General features: G+C 38.4%; 1 protein-coding gene across 2 annotated transcripts; it reads right to left on the reverse strand.

The window, feature by feature from the left end:
• Positions 1 to 3069: 3069 nt before the first annotated feature.
• ACP7 (acid phosphatase 7, tartrate resistant (putative)) lies at positions 3070 to 18748 on the reverse strand. 2 transcript variants are annotated; one of them, XM_061551533.1, is made up of 14 exons: positions 18684 to 18748; positions 16081 to 16249; positions 15516 to 15716; positions 15118 to 15300; positions 13973 to 13998; positions 13742 to 13839; positions 12200 to 12262; positions 10955 to 11069; positions 9243 to 9356; positions 9023 to 9089; positions 7513 to 7580; positions 6724 to 6795; positions 5575 to 5712; positions 3070 to 3441 (listed from the first exon to the last, which is right to left on the reverse strand). In XM_061551533.1, exons 2-14 carry the CDS (start codon positions 16190 to 16192, stop codon positions 3376 to 3378), a joined length of 1323 nt encoding a protein of 440 aa, XP_061407517.1. In that variant the 5' UTR covers positions 16193 to 16249; positions 18684 to 18748; the 3' UTR covers positions 3070 to 3375. The 2 variants fall into 2 exon arrangements, with proteins under 2 accessions (XP_061407517.1, XP_061407516.1); XM_061551532.1 differs by lacking the exon at positions 18684 to 18748 and adding an exon at positions 18393 to 18656.
• Between the last annotated feature and the right edge of the window lie 579 nt (positions 18749 to 19327).

Consider the following 19327-nt stretch of genomic DNA (forward strand, 5'->3'; position numbering starts at 1 on the left):
ATATTGCCACCCGCAAGAATAGAACTGTCCATTTTATAGCAGATGGCAAGACATTGGGAATTCCCTAGACAAACCACCAGGTGGTCACAGGAATAAACTCTATACAAACTGCCCCCAGTGGCAAGTGTGCTGACCACGAGGCTCAGAAATCGCCTTCGAAATGTTCTAACCCAAAATGTTTTGTTGTGCCGAGGATAATTACATTCCTTTTATGACACTCACAATGGCCCAGTTTATATATATACACACACACGTGTGTGTGTACACCCGCACAGAGCAATTTTAATAAGTGGTGTCTTTTAGAGCGTGCTCATAAAAACAACCCATGAACTTATATCCAGCTGTCAACACCCACAAAAGCACTCACACCTGCTAAAACGAGACGTTTTCCAACCGATGCCACTGCCCCTATAGTACAGGGTGATTCATTTATAAAGAAAAAACCTCACTAAAACATTGGAGACAAACTAGATAGAATCCAACATTTATTTGAAAGCCTCTCTACGTGTCTCCCACCAATCTCATTACACCAACACTCTCCTCTGTAAGATACGGAGCCATGACTTTAACGACACTATATTCAATAGCCGGTTAAGAATAGAACAAGAGGGTCATTATAAAGCAGTGGTGGATTTATAAATGTATTCAGTTAAAATGAAATACTAATTTCAATGAAATGCTGTTTTTTTGTCCATTAAAATGTTGACGATATTTTGAAATGGCGTTTTAAATCGGGAAACCTTGTTCCAAAACCCAATTATCGCAACTTGTTGAACATGCTGAAAAAAACCGCAGACACATCTGGTGGAGAGAAACAGAAGCAAACAGGCAACAGCAATTTCCATGGAAATAGCACCGAGTCTCTGGAATGTAAGACAAATGCTTCGTCTAAATCTGAAGTGTCTCGCTGCGCACGAGCCATTAAATGTCCCTCCAAACAAACACCAAGGGACATTAAAAAGACTGCCTGGTGCAGTGGTAGATCGGGATGTTAAAACATCACAGGGAGTTAGAAATAGATGTTTTCCCCATTCTCTTGTCACTTTTTGATGCATTGGTGGGTTAGAAATTAATTATTATGGAAACATTATCAAACAAAAATAGACCTGAATATTTATATGGGTATAAAACATTTTATGCCCTGGAATTAGTTGCAAGACTAAAGCCATGATGTGATAGTCGTGTGCTCAATTAGTAACTACACTACTATTTTTATTTTACCAGGTTTAAGTCCACTAAGCGATGTAGCTCTTTTTTCGGAAGCAACCCAGCCACGAAGTCGTTTATCATGTGGAAATGTATCGCAGCCAAATACTCTAAACGCATGTTTCGAAATGTGGGGGGGGGGGGGAACTCGAGGACCCGAATAAAAATCCACGCAACCACGGGGAGAACATGCAAACTCCAAACACAGACGTCAGGGTCGGGATTGAACCCACAACCATTCTGTATACCAGGCGAGGTAGCTAACATCTCGCCACCGTGGCGCCCGAGTAAGCATTTGCCGAACATTTACTGTGTCGATTTATCCACGTGAGAATCTTGAGAGGTTTAAAGCCAAAACATCTTAAGACAATGTTTAGGTTTTGTTTGTAATGGTGACAATGATGATATACAACTTTGAACCAGGGTTTAGCTTTTGAGATCCACTCTTATTAAACATTTACAATTAAATGAACAAAAAATATAAATCCACCATGGTTACAAAATGCAATTAAAACGCCTCAGATGTGGAAATGTTACTTTTGATCGTATTTGAAAAACGATGCAATACGTGTATTTTTGAAGATTTGACGGTTGTGACTTCCAACTTGCATGGCGTAACGAGATCCAATGGAAATTATAAATTTAATTCGGATTACCATTTCAAAATGAACACTATACCAGTAGTTTGATGAGTTGTAATCCCACACACAGTGACAAATGAATGCATAGACTAAGTAACCTTTTGGATTCTTAGAGTAGAATGTTTATACCCAAGGCTCAAAAAACAGCACCGTCAATGCCAGTCGTGGTAAAGCACCTACTTTCATTACATTAACATCTCGCAAAATATAACTGGAAATTAAGTGCGAGCTTGACTTCCTATTTATATACCACACATTTCGTTCAAGCACACTTAGCTCATAACATGCGTGTAACTTTGCAAGGTCAAATCACAAAACTGCCAAAATGGAAACAATTACTGAAGCTCCTTTTGTACCGTGTCTTTGGGAGCAACACAAGTGGTGCAATTTAATGTGCCGCCGTGTGAACAAAATAGGTTTCATATTAAACCTCTAACGCAGTAATGCATTGCTTTTTGAAGTGATTTATCACAAAAAATATCGTTCCCAATGTGTTCTATCGTTATATATTCGTGGCAATGGTTGGACATTTTGTGCTGTTCTGTGCTCAAGGCACATACATAGAAGGAATATTCTCGAATATAATTAGATGTTGATATGACATTTAGTTGCATTGGGTAAATAACACTTATATCAAGATGAAAATGCAGCCTTATCATATTTGAAACTATTAATTAACTTTCTTTAAAAAGATGTTCCGAAAACATTCACATGTTGTGGGGCAAAAGTTGAGCTTTGCTTTTCATTTTCACACCATCTGCTTATCAATATCCTTGAGACAATTGCAGGGATGTGAAGTGTTCTCCAATGGATGTTTAGTGTGTCGTTTGCACCTGTTACTAGTTACGAGTGATTACGCACGTATTACGGTAAGTCCAGGGACGATCCAAATAAACGTTTGCAAAGACTTTCACAGACCAAGAAGACAATTTAAATAATAAATTAATGTAAATCAAGGACCACAAAAAGTATGAATTTGGAGCAACCAAAAGGAACTTCATGAATATTAAATAACCCAGGAAATATAACAAAACAATAGTATGGTAGTAATTAGAGATGTGATTTCCGTATCTTTAACACTGTTGGACATTGCATAACGTATCCTCGTGTTATGAAAATGTTCTACATTATAATCTATTCTTTAGAGTTTTCTCCATCATTTAGATAAACGTTTAGGTAACACACCAACAGACACATTTAGAAAAAAACACAATGGTCAGTCTGCTGTGAACTTATTTTATTAATACATTTGCAAAATTGTAAGCAGTAAAATGCACACCTCCATTCAGCAGTGCATTGACAGATATCTGTGCATATATATTGCTTGTGAAAATGTACACGTAAAACATTATTTCAGCAACATTAAACATGTTGTAAAGTGATCATCTGTATTTCTTCATAAAGTGCATACTTGCATAAAAATTGCATTATTAAAAATTAATCACACTTTTTAAAAAGAACAATTACTCAGTAGCATATCAATCAATTGTGATGGTGCATCTTGGTTGTTTTTTTTATCTCTGCAAGTTCAAACCCATGCTGCAACGCCGTGATTTTCTTTGATGAGCCACATACTGTCAATCACCTTGCCACTCTATAAACAAAAACAATAGCGAACAATTAAAAGCCTCTTTGCCATCATCATGGAAAATGTCATTCTAATGGAATCACGTGGCCAGACCGTGCAGCACAGAAGCAAAATGAAAATCATTGCACTGCAATCAATAATATAATTGCCTCTCCACGAGTTATTTAAAAATGCTTCTGATACTATGTGCATCAAGTATCATGTGACTCAAAACATACATATACAGTTGAACTTTTAAATATTACATAATGTCTCAATCATTTAGTGTCACTGCAGAGAATGTAACATAAATAAGCGGATATATTTCCTTCTTCGTGGGACCTCCTTTGCCATTATCAAGGCATAAGAATAGGTTTAACCCTTTCTGGCAATAACACAGGTGTTAAAATGTTAAAACACCAAACTGAAACCCTTTTCAAGGAATCATGTCTGCATCAACCACATACACTTGTGGTGAACATGTAAAAAAAAAAACACCGTGCTCTGATATTATATGATGCATTCTCTTTGAAACGGATTGGTCAACACCAGAGACAGCTTTCTTTTGAGCCTCGTCTCAAACAGTGTCAGACCAGAAGACGCTAAAAAGCGAACACAGCACAAAGACAATGCCACTATCAGAACATTGAGAGCTCGGGGTGAGCAGCTACATCATGGGAACTCCCTTGTCATTATCAAAATATAAGAATACGTTTTTTAGTTTCATGTTCACCGCAAGTATATGTGGTTAATTGCAGACAGGATTACTTGCAAAAGGTTTCAGTTTTGTGTTTTAACATCTTAACACAACTGTGTCATTGCCAGAAAGGGTAAAACTAATTCTTATATAATTCCCTCTCCCCACATGTGTCTCTCTGCATAAGAACGAACTTATGTTTCCACATCCAATTGGCTGCACTGCCTTCTGGGAGTGCATATCTGAACGGGAAGACCTTTTTTCTGAAAATAAGATTTAAAAAACTTTAGATTTGCTTCATGTCGACAGACAAATATGGTAAGAAGGCATTATGGCATCTTATTTATTTTGTCACTGACAATCTCCATAACAATGCTTAGTTATTATTATTATTTCTAATATAGTTTTGACTTAACTCGGATCCATTTCTAACAGAAAGGCCTTTAAACACCGGGCAGTTCACCAGCATTGGTTGTATGTTTTATGTTGAAGTTATTTTGCACCGGACGTAGCCAACTGTGCTAATCGGAGGTGCAGTTTAAGCAAGCCTGGGTGCTGATGAGACATTCAATGCTGAAACTAGTCCAGTTTGTTCGTATTACACCAATGCTGATGAAAAAATGTAAACCATATTTTTCCTTTAATGTTGGAGCTAAATATGGGAGACAGGCATTTTGTCTCCAATTGTTTATTTAAATAATACGATCATTTGGAAATGTGTTAACTGTAGCTGTTAAGCCTTTGTCAATCGACTGCAGGATAAAGGCTTCCAAATACCATGTCGATCATGGAGAGTATTTCACCATACTTTACCACACTGGGAAATGCAGGTTAGTGAGGAGGGGGCCCAATGCTGGTACAGATATTAATCGCAAATGATCTTGGCCATGCATGAGACTCAAATTAAGGTTGGAGAGTTCATAGTACACAGAATTAGAACAATTCCCTCCACCTTGAATTTGTTAGTCATTATACATTCACAAAAAGTGAAATATGCCATGAAGAAGTGCATATTTCATGTCATTTGCCCAGTTATTTGTGAATACATAACATCACCATAGCCTTCTCATGAAAGGTTTGATTAAAGACTGTTCCAATGCATGCAAATGGTCAATAATGTCAGATGGGCAATTTATACATTTCAGCATTTGTTAAAAACACTTTTCGTTATGCAGCACCCTGCACACATTTTGTAAAGGTCAATTATTAGTACTGTTCGTCCGATCTATAATTACAATGTGCAAAACAATCAAAGCTGGCAGATTGCAAAAGATGAACAAAATGTTGTTGCACTGCTTATCGTTTACTTTGACAAAAGCTTTTAGGATAATTACAGTAATTTGAAAAAAAAAACTAATATTGCCCCCTCTTTCAGGCCATGCTTTCACGCTCCAAACTATTAATCTTTTCAACTAAATAATGATTTCTGCTACTGCATTTCATGCTGAACGTGAGATTCCTACCTGGTCATCGGACACCTGCTCCAGGTATACATGGCTGCCATTCTGGATCTTCAAACGTGTGTATCCGTAATCAGAGCTCCTGAAAGCACTCCAGTCTCTAGCATGAGGAACGAACGGATCAACCCTCTCTCTGCATCCCTGTTGAGTGCACACAAATCAACAAGTCAAGGCATCCTTTTACCCGTTTATGGCGATGGTTACAATTAAAGCATCTCGTGGTATAATTACACACTATCCAATTTGTACAGATTTAAATTAATACCAACCCTTTGTTATGTACCCTTGAGAAACATTTTCCCTATCATTTCATCCCATGCTGCTGTTACCAGTACATTGCTGATGATTACAAAAATTAATCTATCCAAACCAGGCGACAGCAATTTGATGTAAAGGATAACAAGTGGTGATGAATGATAAAATCTATACAATGCCTATGGTGCAATTACCTGGAATGCACCCAATCTCATCAGAGTTAGACAGCTAAGCAGGATTTATCCTGGATAGTACAGTCCTTGGATGGGTAACCGCCATGTCAGCGGTGTTGTTATATGATCCTTATGGCAGTACCCCGATGTACCAAGTAATACAAAATGGCTGAGGCAATTAAATATTTATTTCTGGGACACTTTGTTTACAGGGGTGTACTCAACTCCGTGACTGGGTTACCAATCAACCAGAAATCAGTGCTACTCCGCGATGTCGAAACGCAGCGAGGATGATTGCGCTGAAACCCTGAACGTTCGTATGCACCAGAGTGCATCGTGTACAGCTCGTCGAGATGAGTCGATTGCCGCATCGCCGACCATCAACAGACTAAAAATTACTGCATCACAGGCATTATGCGAGAGCCGGGGTACTATGGTACCCCAGGGTACCGCTATAAGGTTCATGTCAGTGAGCTTTTACAATGTGGTGGTAAGCAGATGACAGTGCACCAAAATCCATTGTTGGATTGTACTTCTATTCCCCCACATTTATGCTATTCCCCTTCACTAATCCAAATTTACTCGCCTATTAAAGTGAATGTCAAAATTACCCTCGTGACCTGGATTTATAAAAGCGCTGTAACACCTGCAGGTGCAATAATAAACAATGTAACTCTTTAAAGGCAGTATTCAAAAAAGAGCAAATCGATGAAGAGCTACGTACCGCAGAGCCTGTGATGATATGTACAGGCCCTTTGGGGTTCACATACGGAAAATCTCTGCTGCCGTTGAGAACCTTGGCAAACAATTAAGAAATGTGTAATTAAACATTGGCACATTTTTATTTCCAATTTTGCACTTTGTTAATAATTCCCCCGAGTTGCAAACAGCTCTGTAATCAAATTTTTCAACATACCTTATGCACATTACACGCATTTTTTTTTAAAATAGCAAAGCTTAATTGAAGGGGGCGGGGGGGGGGTCTCCTCTCCAGGACACTGACCATTTGCATAATGACAAAAAAAAACGTCAGTTACAGGGTTCAATGAAGGTGTCCTAATTAAAGTATTTCATTAAACACAGTTGCACTCCAAGGGCTTTCGTGTGCCGGGTTAATAGGCAACTTGAGATGCAATCACTGGATATCACCCACGTTACAATCATCAGGTGAGACAGACCCCATAAGTCTTCACAGGATGGTTTTCACCAGCTGCCTGGTAATGTTACTGTCAATCACGAAAAAGCAGTTTCTGCTCCAAGCTCTCGAAATGTATTAACAAAGTAAAATACATTCCTACATAGCTGTCCTAGTCAATATCAGTCAACAAAGTTTAAGCAGAGCTCTGTGGAATGACAATTTTGGTGAAAATTATATTTATTGTAATATTCAAAGGATTTAGACGTTTACAGTAATAACGTGTGTGGAATTTCACCGCCGGGGGATTGATGCTGGTTTTATATTAGCAATTTAAATAAACTCCAATATAGAAACAAAATAGTTTTTTTCTCTTACCTTGTAGTCATAGATTGGCCACAGCCTCTCGTAAGAATGCTCATGAGCCCAAAACTCAATATCAACACCTTCATTTGCAGACAATATAAGCAACAAGTAAACAGCAGCATTAGTCAACAGCTACCCTTCCAAAACAGACCATCTAGAAATACTCTTTGGTTCTTTCGGTAAAGTCACGTAGGTATAAAATAAAATAAATCACAATACCTACGTGACTTTACCGAAAGAACCAAAGAGTATAGATTCCTGCAGTCACGAAAGCTTCAAATCAACATCTAGAAATATATACCATTTGTGTCTAAAAATTACTCAAACACTGAGGCTGCATCTCCAGCTAAAAAAAAAATCATTAATATAACTATTTGAAATAACATTCATCAGGCAGTGAAATATTAACCAAAGTAACCAAGACATAACTAGCTTTCTTGGGACTCATTTAAAAAAAAATCCAATTATTAATACGCTGCCTATGACCAAATCACCCAGAATGTACTCAATCTTGCCAGATCTCAGAAGCAAAGCAAGATTGAGCATGGATAGTCTCCACGGATGATCATTGCGCACAAGCAGGTTGACATTGGGCTGCAGGGTTGCGTGGTGAGCAGCAGAGGGCAGTGCAGCATAACGAATTGTACTGTACAGGAATACCTCTTATAGCGCTGCCTCTTGTAACGCCGTTTCCTTATAACGCTCTTTGTCCTGGAGGAAAATTCCTGTCTGGATTAGCCCTTATATGAAAGAAAGCAGACATGGCATTGCCCGTAAGGGCGTGCCTTTGCCCATATATGGTCTTGTGGAACCTGAATCGAGATGTCTATTTTATCGATTCTGCTCAAAATCGAACCAACAACGATGTTAGAGTATCGATTCGTCGAGGGTTAATCACTGCATCGATTCAATGGCAAGCGATCCATGGATCGAGTAATCTCATTGGTTAGTATCGCTTCCCGTGGAACGTGTTTACGGCAGACGATAATTAATCTTACGGCAAGCCCTGACCAAATGCCCTGTGGTGAGTGCGAAACTTTGTATTTTTTGTCATCATTAATAGTAATGTTATTTATAAATGCTTTAATACATTTAGAATGTGTACAGTATCATTATTAAGGCTATTACCGATAGTCCAATCAAGCCCTCACATATCAATCATAGGTAAAAACATTACGCTGTCAGTAATGCTTCTCCATTGGAATGTTATGACTTCCTATAGCGCTGTTTCGTAGAGTGCTCCGATTATCAAGAACGCATCCTGAGCGCTATAAGAGGTATGCCTGTATTTAAAACATGCACATTTATGCTCCCCACCATCACCACCCCACACTGAACCACGTGGTGAAATAGGGTCCTACATTGCCCATGGTGTTGGGGAGGCCCTCATACAACAGTGGATGGAAACAAGGGCTGTACCATGTATCATAATGAGTTACAAATTGTATTTCAAAGTTACATCCCTAAATGAAACAAACACTTATAGCGCAAGTCAGTCATTCATTACGTTTTTTTGTCTTACCATATATGAAGAAAAGTTTCTCCAAGCCAGGCATCACTCCCAAGCTCGAGTTGAATCCCGTTCGGACCTATGAATTTAATACCAGACGATATGATTGTGTTTTATTGATGTCTGTCTTTAAACAAGAAAAAATATGAATATTTCACACGAAAGTTGGATATTATTTTTAAAAAATTTTTTACGACAACAGACTTTTCAAAATATTCTATTCAATTCTCACCCGGCTGTTGAATGTCTTGCAGTCATCGGTATCATTGTTGGAGCAGTACATGGGCCGATGTCCAATTGTGATGATCCAAGGAGTCTGTTTTTTGTTCTCTGGCAAGCTGGCCTCCTGGTTATCAAAACACATTGAAGATTATTCAAGACACATGTGTGTATAATTGCTACATTTCTATCTGGTGGGAGATTCACTGAAATATACAACCTATGCATCAATAAACTTTTGTTTTAATCAGAAGACTGTTACAGAGTGGCCGGAGGCCTCCCCATGGCAATGTCATTTAATTTATATTTTATTTTTTTATTGGGTGCAATTGTGAACAACAGACATAGCAAACATTAGTTCATCTAATCGGTATGATAATTGGTTCACTGCAGCTCAAAGTCTCAGTCCTACAAGGCATGTGATGAAGTTAGGAGATGTCCATGTGCTCAGCATTTGAAGGCCCCAAGACCAAAATTGTTGAATTCGCCGACAATGTGTTCAGCGTGGCAGTTCCTTATCTGGACAGCAGTGAAGGAAGCTTCTGTCCAGGGAGCATGTTCTGGCAACTGGGGGGGTAAAGGTGTGGCTTGGATCTGACTGTGTACATAGAAAACATTTCCTACATCCACCTTACTCACATGGTTGGTTGGACTCTAAAATGCCAATTTTTGTTCCCTATGATCAGTTACAAATAAATGCGAGTGTAATGGTAGGCGAATGGCTCTGTAATTCTTCGTATCAGTATTAAATCCATTTTAGAAAGCACGATTGACGCATCATTCCATTTAATTTGTGAAAACATTGAGTACACAGGTTCCATCATTTTGCTTCGTTGCTGGTCCTGATTCTTTAATGACTATATAATTGTTTTAATCACATACCACAGGAGAAAAACCACTTCCCACGTGAAGATGATGATAATGTTCTAGATATCACACCTGCAAAAAGAACCATGGCTCTACACAGTATGAAAATAGGGGAAAGCTCCCAGGTTATATGGAATAAGCCACTCTTTTTATTTAGTTCTATAAAATGTGCACAATGTCTCCATAACCTATATCGTTTTTTTTCCCAACAACCTATGGTTTTCTGTCACAAATCAACACAGCTTGGAATCAAGAGATAAACAGGAAAAGAGCAGCTAGTTCCAGGTTTTTTGTTTGAAATGTGAAGCGTTAACCAAAGAAATGCGGATAAAAGAGCAGGTTTTCATCAATGCAATTAACATTGAGCATTTTGGCCACAGCAGGCAAGTGAACCATGGAAACCACTTGCTGAGGCACTCAACAATGCGGAATATTAAAGGTCATTGAATAAATGGTACTTTAATTTAATTACTGCTCTCTCGTTCATCGATCAGAGCAAGATATTGATTTAAAAGGAACGTGGCACAGTCAAAACATAAAACTACAATTGCATAATTGAACCTTTGATCCCTCAGTTAATATCCCACATCCTAACAAAACAATTTTGCAATGCTAAAATGTAATAGGGAGTGTTAACTGGTGCGTATCTTCGACATTATCACAACCAATTACATTAGCCTAATTAACATCACCGTAATGCAAGCTTCCCCTGAGTCACATCAACAAATCCAATCAATTCTATGACTGCGTAAAAAAATGCCACCGAATATGCATGGCAAAAACCAAGTCAAGGTGATCCTATTATGTCAAAAATGAAGCGATAATAAGGCATAATCAAGTTAAAAGCTATGCAATTACCTCTAGATCCTTCTTGAGCCACTCGTATTGCTTAAGCAGAAGGTCCAGGCCATAGTCTGTATAATAATACACCTCTGTGCTGATGGAAATGATGTGTGCAGGACCAATGTTCCAGCTGTCCAAAAGAATGGAGTAATACATTATTGCTGGTTTAAGACATGGCTGAATACGTATTGCTCAAAGTGTAAAATGCTTTTTCACAACATTGTTAAAACATAAATGTGTTATTGAATCATGTTGTCAACACCTTACTCGAAATTATACGTTACGGTAACTATGTTTTCAAGATAAAACCCTGATGAAATGTATGAAAGAAGTGGTAGTGAACACGGCACAATTGTAGTGACAAAGTCATTAGTAATATAAGATGGTGAATTCTTTCATCATGTATCTTCTCATGCGCATTTGAAAACCATTGTAGTTCATCACCAATGTGATTTCATGAACTATAGAAAATCAAGGAAATGATTGAACTTAACAAAGATGAGAGAAGGGTTAAAGTTACATGTTATGTAAAAGTCACTGAACAAAAAGAAAAGTGCTGGAGGGCTTTAACAGAAAATACAGGGTATGTATATCTGGGTAACTACCAAAGGTGGAATTGGTTCAGAATGATGACATGAAGAGGTGAGCAATAAAGAGGATTGAGTGCTTAAAAAAAAACATTGATCATAAAAAGCAATATTGAAATGTACCCAAAGAAGATATCTTTAAATAAGTGAACGTGACTTTCTGTGAAATACGCATCAGAAACCCATAATTGCTGTGTTTATCATTCCGTACGCCGATTGCTGTGGCAATGCACCTCACCACCCTCTCGCCATTCAATTACAAGTGGTATCTACATTATTTTCATTTATGTGGCTGAAACTTGCAGAATTGCTTTCACAATTTTACAGAATTGCTCTTTTATTTTCAACTGTTTTATTTTTATACGAACAATTGTTGCCTATTACTTAAATGGTACAAAAAAAATTACAAAAACCATTCAAATATATTTTACGTAAATAGAACGTAGACGAATTAGTGTCTGGGCTTACTGTTTGGGAGCAAATGGGAGGGGGATTGTTTGTATCTAGACTAAGGTCGAATTAATATTATGGAAAAGTCAACCTTTGTTAACTGCAATCAATCTCAAGTCACTGAAATAGGTGTCCTGTCCAACAAAGCATATACCCTTGTGATGACTAGCACTTTCAGATTATTTTGCGACAGAGGGAAATGTCCATGACTGCAATTTCTCACCTGTACCAGAGGCCTTCTGTGTTTCCAGGCATAGAAAACCGATTTCTGTAATTTGAAAAATTGCTGTAAGGCAATAGGAAACAGTTTAAAAGTCAGAAATGTAATTACAACAAAAAAGTTGTTAACAATACAGGATCTTTAACATGAAAACACAGCCAAGTCTCCAGGTAAAATAATTACAAATGTATGATGTGATACATATGTATTATACAAATGTACCATGGTTATAAACATTGTTCACAGTTCTAACAATGACTTGAGTATGCCTAGTCATGTGAGGACATAATAAACTATTGGATTTAGATGTGATAGTAACATCCCATAAAACGCATTACACTATGGATTGTTTTATACGAACATGTGAATTAAAAAATAGCACTAAATTCAAGCATTATTTAAGTCTGAACGGATCAAAACGGCAAGCTGCTGGTGTGAATGCTTTTCCGCAAGGTAAAATAAGTTCTTGAATTTTCAAGCATGAATTTAAAGCAGTCTACCATACAACCTTGCTATCAAGTTCCCGTTTCTCAGTTATATCTGCACTTATCAATTCATGTAGGTCTCACATCCACATTGATATAATGTAACATTTTCCTGCAACAATCATCCCCATGTTTTTCACAAGTATTGTTAAGAATTCTGTAGTCAAACCATTTTTAATACTTTTCTACCTTTTTCTTATGTTGCGGAGTTTCAAAAACCATGATGCATGCTCTTCTGTGGATGTGCTCCGCATTAGTTAAGGTAATTTTGACACATTGCTGCTCACAATGTATCTCTGTGCAGTGTACCCACTGATCTTTGGCCAATACTCCATTTATCTCCATGCTGTGTCCCTGCTTCTCTCAATCAAAACATCTACAGTGTGAAGTCCCCACTTCTCTCGTTTCACACATCCCCACACTCCGCATGGCTTCACTTCTGTCTATATGGCCCAGCATTAAATAATGTGGCTGCTACGACGTGCTCGTTATAATGCATCATTAGTGACCATCGAGGCCAGTGGAGTGGGAGATGTGTGGAGAGCCATCATAGGCGCGGAGTTATTGAAGCAGAGACAGAGATTTATGGAGAAAACCAGAGAGAGAAAGTATAGAGCTGGATGGATGGAGCATTGAGAGACAATACACATAAATGTATGGAGTGACAGAAGCTGAAAGTGCATGGCAGAGGTATGGACTAAGAACGAATCTTGAGAGAGAGTTATACAGCATTAGAAAGGTAGTGGAAGCAAGAAAGGGAAGCAGATTAAGAAGACAGCATAAAATATGCACTTTTTATGGAAGAAACTAGCAGTCCACAATTAAATGTTTTTTTCTGGCTCCCTGGAAATTAAGTGATGTTTCACTGTCGTGCTATGAGATTTAATTACAGGATTAGAGGCGTGGCATCAGAACCCGGACACCTAGGTGAGAACCTAGTTCACCGACCACAATGCAATTAATCATTTTGTCTGCATCACAACAATACTCAGGGCTCCGTGAGGAACATTGTGCATTAATAATGTTACATGCTGCAAAAGACCAGATTGGTTGACCTTACTATGCATTCTCGTGATTTCCAGGACATGTCATGTAGGGTACATAGGCCGCGATGGATTCAATCTGTCTCATGAATTCATCTCCAATCCTGGCATTGTCCTGAAATAAGATAAAAATGAATCCAGTCAACAGGACAATTATAGCTGTGGATGTTGAGATTTCCAAGACAAATAGACAAATACATGGGCAAAAAAGAAAGTTAATGCATGGTCAATCATACATATCTCCCTACCTCATCCATATCGTAAGCAAAATCACCTAAAAAGTACAAAGAAAAAACAAAAAATAACAATTACATGTTTATAATAAAAAAAATACTTTCATAAAACAGGCAAAATAAAGAACACCAATGTCGCAGTGTCTTGTAATTTGCACTACAGGTATCCCTTAGAAACGTTCGTTTTTATTAAATTTTGCATTTCAGCACTTGACAAATTAAGGACACTTTTCTGTTAACGAAATCGAATTTCAGCGTGAACGAAATTTCACATGGCACCCCCAGCCATGAGCTCAAACATTAAGGACCTGGGAGGCTTCGTCATCCATCCGCGACAGCATCACGGCATTCCTACAGTGCAACAATAATGGCTCCACATAACCTTTCCAATCATTCCAAAATGCAGATTTTTTTGGTGAGTGCCCTGAAAAGGTTAATAATTTTAGTTTTAAATGTATTATTCAATAAATGTCATATTTGTTTTAATTATTAGTAGTTTTGCATTGTGAAAACTGACAGAGTTAGCGTGACTTTCTGAAACACGTCCCTCATTTATAGTACTAAATTAGTGGAAAATACCATTCCGTTTTACATTTAGTTTTACTCATCTTTTTTGGAGAATGCAATAATATGGACCTCTCTTCAGTATATGAATACAATACAGCAACATAAATTGTCACCTAACTTTATCATATATTTAGAAAGGTAACCAACATTACATTCAGATAAGCATTTTCCAGAATATACTGTGATTTGTTGAAGATTTTAGTATTTGAAAAGTATTATATTTATGCACATTTTTATTGACAAAACATACTTTGTGTCTTACAGCAGAATATTCCAATTTAATTTGGATAAACTACAAGGATGACAATGTAAAGATATTCCACGTTGAAAATATTTTGTTTACACAGAAATTATAGTACTATATTTAACTATTGTTAAGTAAGACAAAATGTTACAAAGACCATACATTGACTTCCCCCTTTATTTAAGCTGCCAATTTGAGCCCCAAAAAACCCATGCATATTAAAGTGCAAATAATTGAATAAGACAGGTGAATAAATGAGTGGCTGCATGCATTAACAAAAATCATAACAAAGTAAATAAATAATTATCCACTATTTTTTTTTTACATTCACAACTCAGTAACTCCTTACCGACGTGCAGTATGGCGTCATACATGCCCATCTGAGTCTCCTTCTGCAGGCGAGCTAGAGATTGTGGGTTCTCGTTACCCATGTCTCCAAAGACGGCAAGTTGGGGACTCCAGTCAGACCCCTCCCGCATGGCCGAAAAAAAGAACATATCACTCCAGCCATCTGTGCTCCCAGAGTGGTAGACTGTCACACACAAAACACAAACCATTGCTATCAGTCGGTATGTATGTTGAACTTCTTTCGCACCGTACGTAGCCAACCGTGTTAATCGGAGGTGTGGGTGAAGGTAGATGCTGAGCAAAGGAATTCATATTGATCCATGAGTCATACAGCATTAGAAAGGTAGGGGAAATGTACATTTTGAATATTTAACATGTTGGGTTCTGTGGTGAACAAACCATATTGTGCTCCAGGATCCAGCTCTTTGACGAGGACCCGGTGGATGTACATGAAACGCTTCTCAACTCCCCCATCTGTAAAGATAGTGCTGCTTCCAATGGCCTTCAGCCCAAAGAGCTTGGATCCAAAGCGCGAATACTCAACGATCGAGTCCGTTTTATTGGTCGTCACCCATGTCACCATGATGGAGCGTGGGTTCCCTGTGAAGAAAATAACAGCCTTATTTTTTATACATATTAAGATGTGTAATATCATTTGACCTTAAATCGTGGCACGTGAAATATAAAATTAAATATTATTTACAACTATATGTAATATAAGACGTTATTTTACTCATTGTGTATATTCACTATGGTTTCATAATGGTGTTACATATAATTGTTGGCTACGTACGGTGCTAAAGAAGTTCAACATACATATTGTACTGTACTTATATTTGTGTTGCAAACTGACACTTGTAAATAATCTGGCCTTAAAAACCGTGTGACAATTGTGTCTGCTTTACCTCCAAGTGGTTCTATGGCTTGCAAGAACATTAACGGAGCCGTGTTTTCTGTCACGTACCGGTAGAAGACAAGTGCATTTGTTCTGGCTGGAATCCGATTGGATGGTCCCCTTTGCTGGTCACAGCCAGCATCATCAGCAGCGCACCGCACGTCCACATTGTTCCAGCCATTTTCTTTCTCTCACCAGTTCCTCGTTGTTCCAGAAAGCGTCTTTAAATGTGGTAGATCTTAAGGAGGGATTGACATTTGGATAAAAACGAGGGGCACGTTAAGATGTAATAAACGTTAGTGTTAAGAGTGGCTTATACAAAAGGATGACTGATGAAATGCAGGGACTTCAATTGTTTAACAGCATCATGTTTTCAACTGGTATAACTATCCAAACATGTGACTTAACACTTGCATACAATGCATATTAACTCAACAATTCACCTCATCATGTGACGTGCCTCTCCACTGGCAATATCATATTTTACTTTCCCTTCTCAATTGTAAAGGGTAAATGATATCCTAAAATTATATATCAGATAAATTCCACTGTATAACCTAGATGGCAGGAAAGTGAGTTAAATAATTAGTCGGGAGGTAAAATCCTGATCAGGGTTATATGATCATCAAAATTCCCACTTTTTATTTGATAAAATGATTTATCACTTTGACAGGTCAAATAGTTGGTGTGTTAACGGTACAAAGGGTCCTTCATTAAAACAAAACATTGTCTTTCCATTGGAAATATCAAAATAAGATGTTCCTATCCAATTGTAAGAGGTCAATTATTTCTTCACAATTAAATGTCCTATTCTGTAATATAATTATAATGCACTAGCATTACAAGGTCGGTATAACCTAAATGTCGGGAACGTGAGTAAATGATTGCAAAGTCGAGATGTGAAATGCCGGTAAGGGTTAAGTGATCAACGAAAATGACAACAGCACCACTTGACAGGTCGCATGGCTGGTGCAGTAAAGATACACGGTGTCCTATCATGAAAACATTGGACGTCTCGTGATCCTGTAGTAATCATCTCCGTCACATCACCGGGGTGGAGGGAATTGCAAACAGCGTCACTTGGTGCAGTCACAGCTGTTGGCCCATCGCCACAGGAACGTGAAATGGTTCCGGAGAAATAAAAAGATTAGTAACAGAGATTGTTGTGTGCTCCGACTCAGAATGTGAAATATAACGTCACTCTAACAGCACAGAAAATCGGCATTTTGTGTGTATGAACGATTGGTTTCGAGCCATAGAAACGTGGAACTTCAATCAGGTGCTCTGGAAAGAAAAATAAGATTTTCTTGATACTGGTTTCTTCATTAACTTTTCACCTTACACCACTTGCTGTGTTTAAGAACACGACTGACTGACTCATCGTAATACAATAATGTGGTTATCTCTCCCGTCATATTCTGGACAAAATATATATAACACCATCCAGCTCGACAGACACACACTGGCAACTTACTACATACGTTAGAATTACAGATACTATAATTCGATACATTCAAGACAGAAGCAACCTTATAAAATATAGTAGATACGATCTTATACCGTGCCACTCGAGCTATCAGACGCGGGTCGGAAGGTTAATTAGGGGAAGAAAACTGGTAGGTCAAGACCAAGGGCCCTGCCACAACGCTCTTGTGATGATGCCGGTGCAACAATGCTTTGGACGTCAACTCGCCACGTCTATTTTCCCTCCCCAATGAACCAAGTTTCAAAACTAGGGTGTCGGAAAAAGCCCGATACACACAATCTACACACGCAACTATAACGGGCTTGTGTGAGCTAAAGTCTAGCGGCTTTAAGATCAACAAAACTCAAATGTTTTCGAGTTGCCCTCCAACACACCGGTGTGCTGTTGTACTAGTATTGAATTGGCATGTGATGTGTACGTGACAAACCTTACTAATTGGCTGTGCCGGGTGGTGGTGGGTTTAACGACACATTGTATATTTACGAGATCTAACCCCAAAAACCTCTATAGATGAAAAATACAAGCGAACAAAGAGAACAGATCATTAGACCTCCTTTGCCAATATAATGGGTTTTTTTCCCCTTTTCATGTCTGCATTAACACATTTATGCAAAACATGAATCCTTATTAAAGATAACAGAAACAACAAGGCCGAGAGCCACCGAGCGGCGACAAGACATCGCTTCACTTTTCAAGGGAGCGCATATCTGTCAACCCCGTATCAGTGCCTAGCTTATTACAGACCAAGTGAGACCTTATTGATCACCCCGTTACCTTATACATCGCAACGTTCAACTTTCAAAGTCCCATCACAAGGGAGAAACACACACAAATAAGACAATCACCACTACTGCACTCACCGCTACACTCCTGTCAACCCCTTATTAGTGCCTACCTTATTACAGACCAATTCAGACCTTATTGATCACCCCGTGCCCTTATACATCTCAACGTTCAACCTACAAATTCCATCACAAGAGAGAAACACAAACAAATACGACCGTGCGCCGTGTGGACTTCAAAAAACCCAACTTCCCCGTACAAGAATGCGGAGTAAACCGCATGAGTTAACAGGTATGAGAGCGAGTGAGAACTCTTGTTTTAGTTTCGTTACAAAGTCCACTTCGTTACGCTTTAAGCGGCTAAATCCGTGTGGGTCCGAGCCGCGACGTTGCCGGGACGTTACCGCGGTGCCGACGAGGATGGAGCGACAACTCCCAACGCGGGAAGGCCACCGATCAGGAAGTCACGTGGACGTTTGTTTACGTACGGCAGCCCGTGCTGCCAAGACTGAACGCGTTTGTAAAATGCCGAGCACGGCAGCATTGGTATATTGACACACAAATAAGTAATATTTAAAAAATGCTTTTTTTAAAACACGCTTTGATTAAATGTACCGTTACGAGTAATGGCAGAACTCCACGACTCCAGGAGGTGGCCCCGAAGCTTGCTATAACGTAAGGGACTGTGCTGATTTACAGCCAACGTGAGTTGAGTGTGGACAATTAGACCCAAGCCAAAACATAATATGTAAAAAAAGATTGATTAAAAAGATATTTATTTTATTTTTAATGATAGAATATGGTATTGTCATCAGTATGACATACGTATACCAAGTTTGCAGTCGACACGCCATTGGAAAGTGGGTTAAAATTTAGTTACAAGATTTGAGGATAGACAACAGAGTTGAGGATACAACAGTTAAATAAAAGCGTGTAATAATACAAATAATGTGCGTCGTCTGCGTTCTGGTGACACAATTGAGGTTGCTACATTTTAGTGATACAATTAGTAGTTTTTTTGTTATTTTCTTTGAACCTATCTCCATGA

This window comes from Lethenteron reissneri, chromosome 14, assembly GCF_015708825.2.
Source record: "Lethenteron reissneri isolate LAM-NWPU_2019-01 chromosome 14, ASM1570882v1, whole genome shotgun sequence".
Classification (NCBI taxonomy): domain Eukaryota; kingdom Metazoa; phylum Chordata; class Hyperoartia; order Petromyzontiformes; family Petromyzontidae; genus Lethenteron; species Lethenteron reissneri.

What these genes read in the sequence shown, in the direction of transcription:
- ACP7 (XM_061551533.1), bottom strand. Translation starts at nt 16,192, where the DNA reads ATGGCTGGAACAATGTGGACGTGCGGTGCGCTGCTGATGATGCTGGCT. An exon ending in GGATCCTGGAGCACAATATG is followed by an intron (nt 15,301 to 15,515) that starts GTTTGTTCACCA and finishes TGTGTGTGACAG; the next exon opens with TCTACCACTCTGGGAGCACA. An exon ending in GGAAATCACGAGAATGCATA is followed by an intron (nt 12,263 to 13,741) that starts GTAAGGTCAACC and finishes ATTGCCTTACAG; the next exon opens with CAATTTTTCAAATTACAGAA.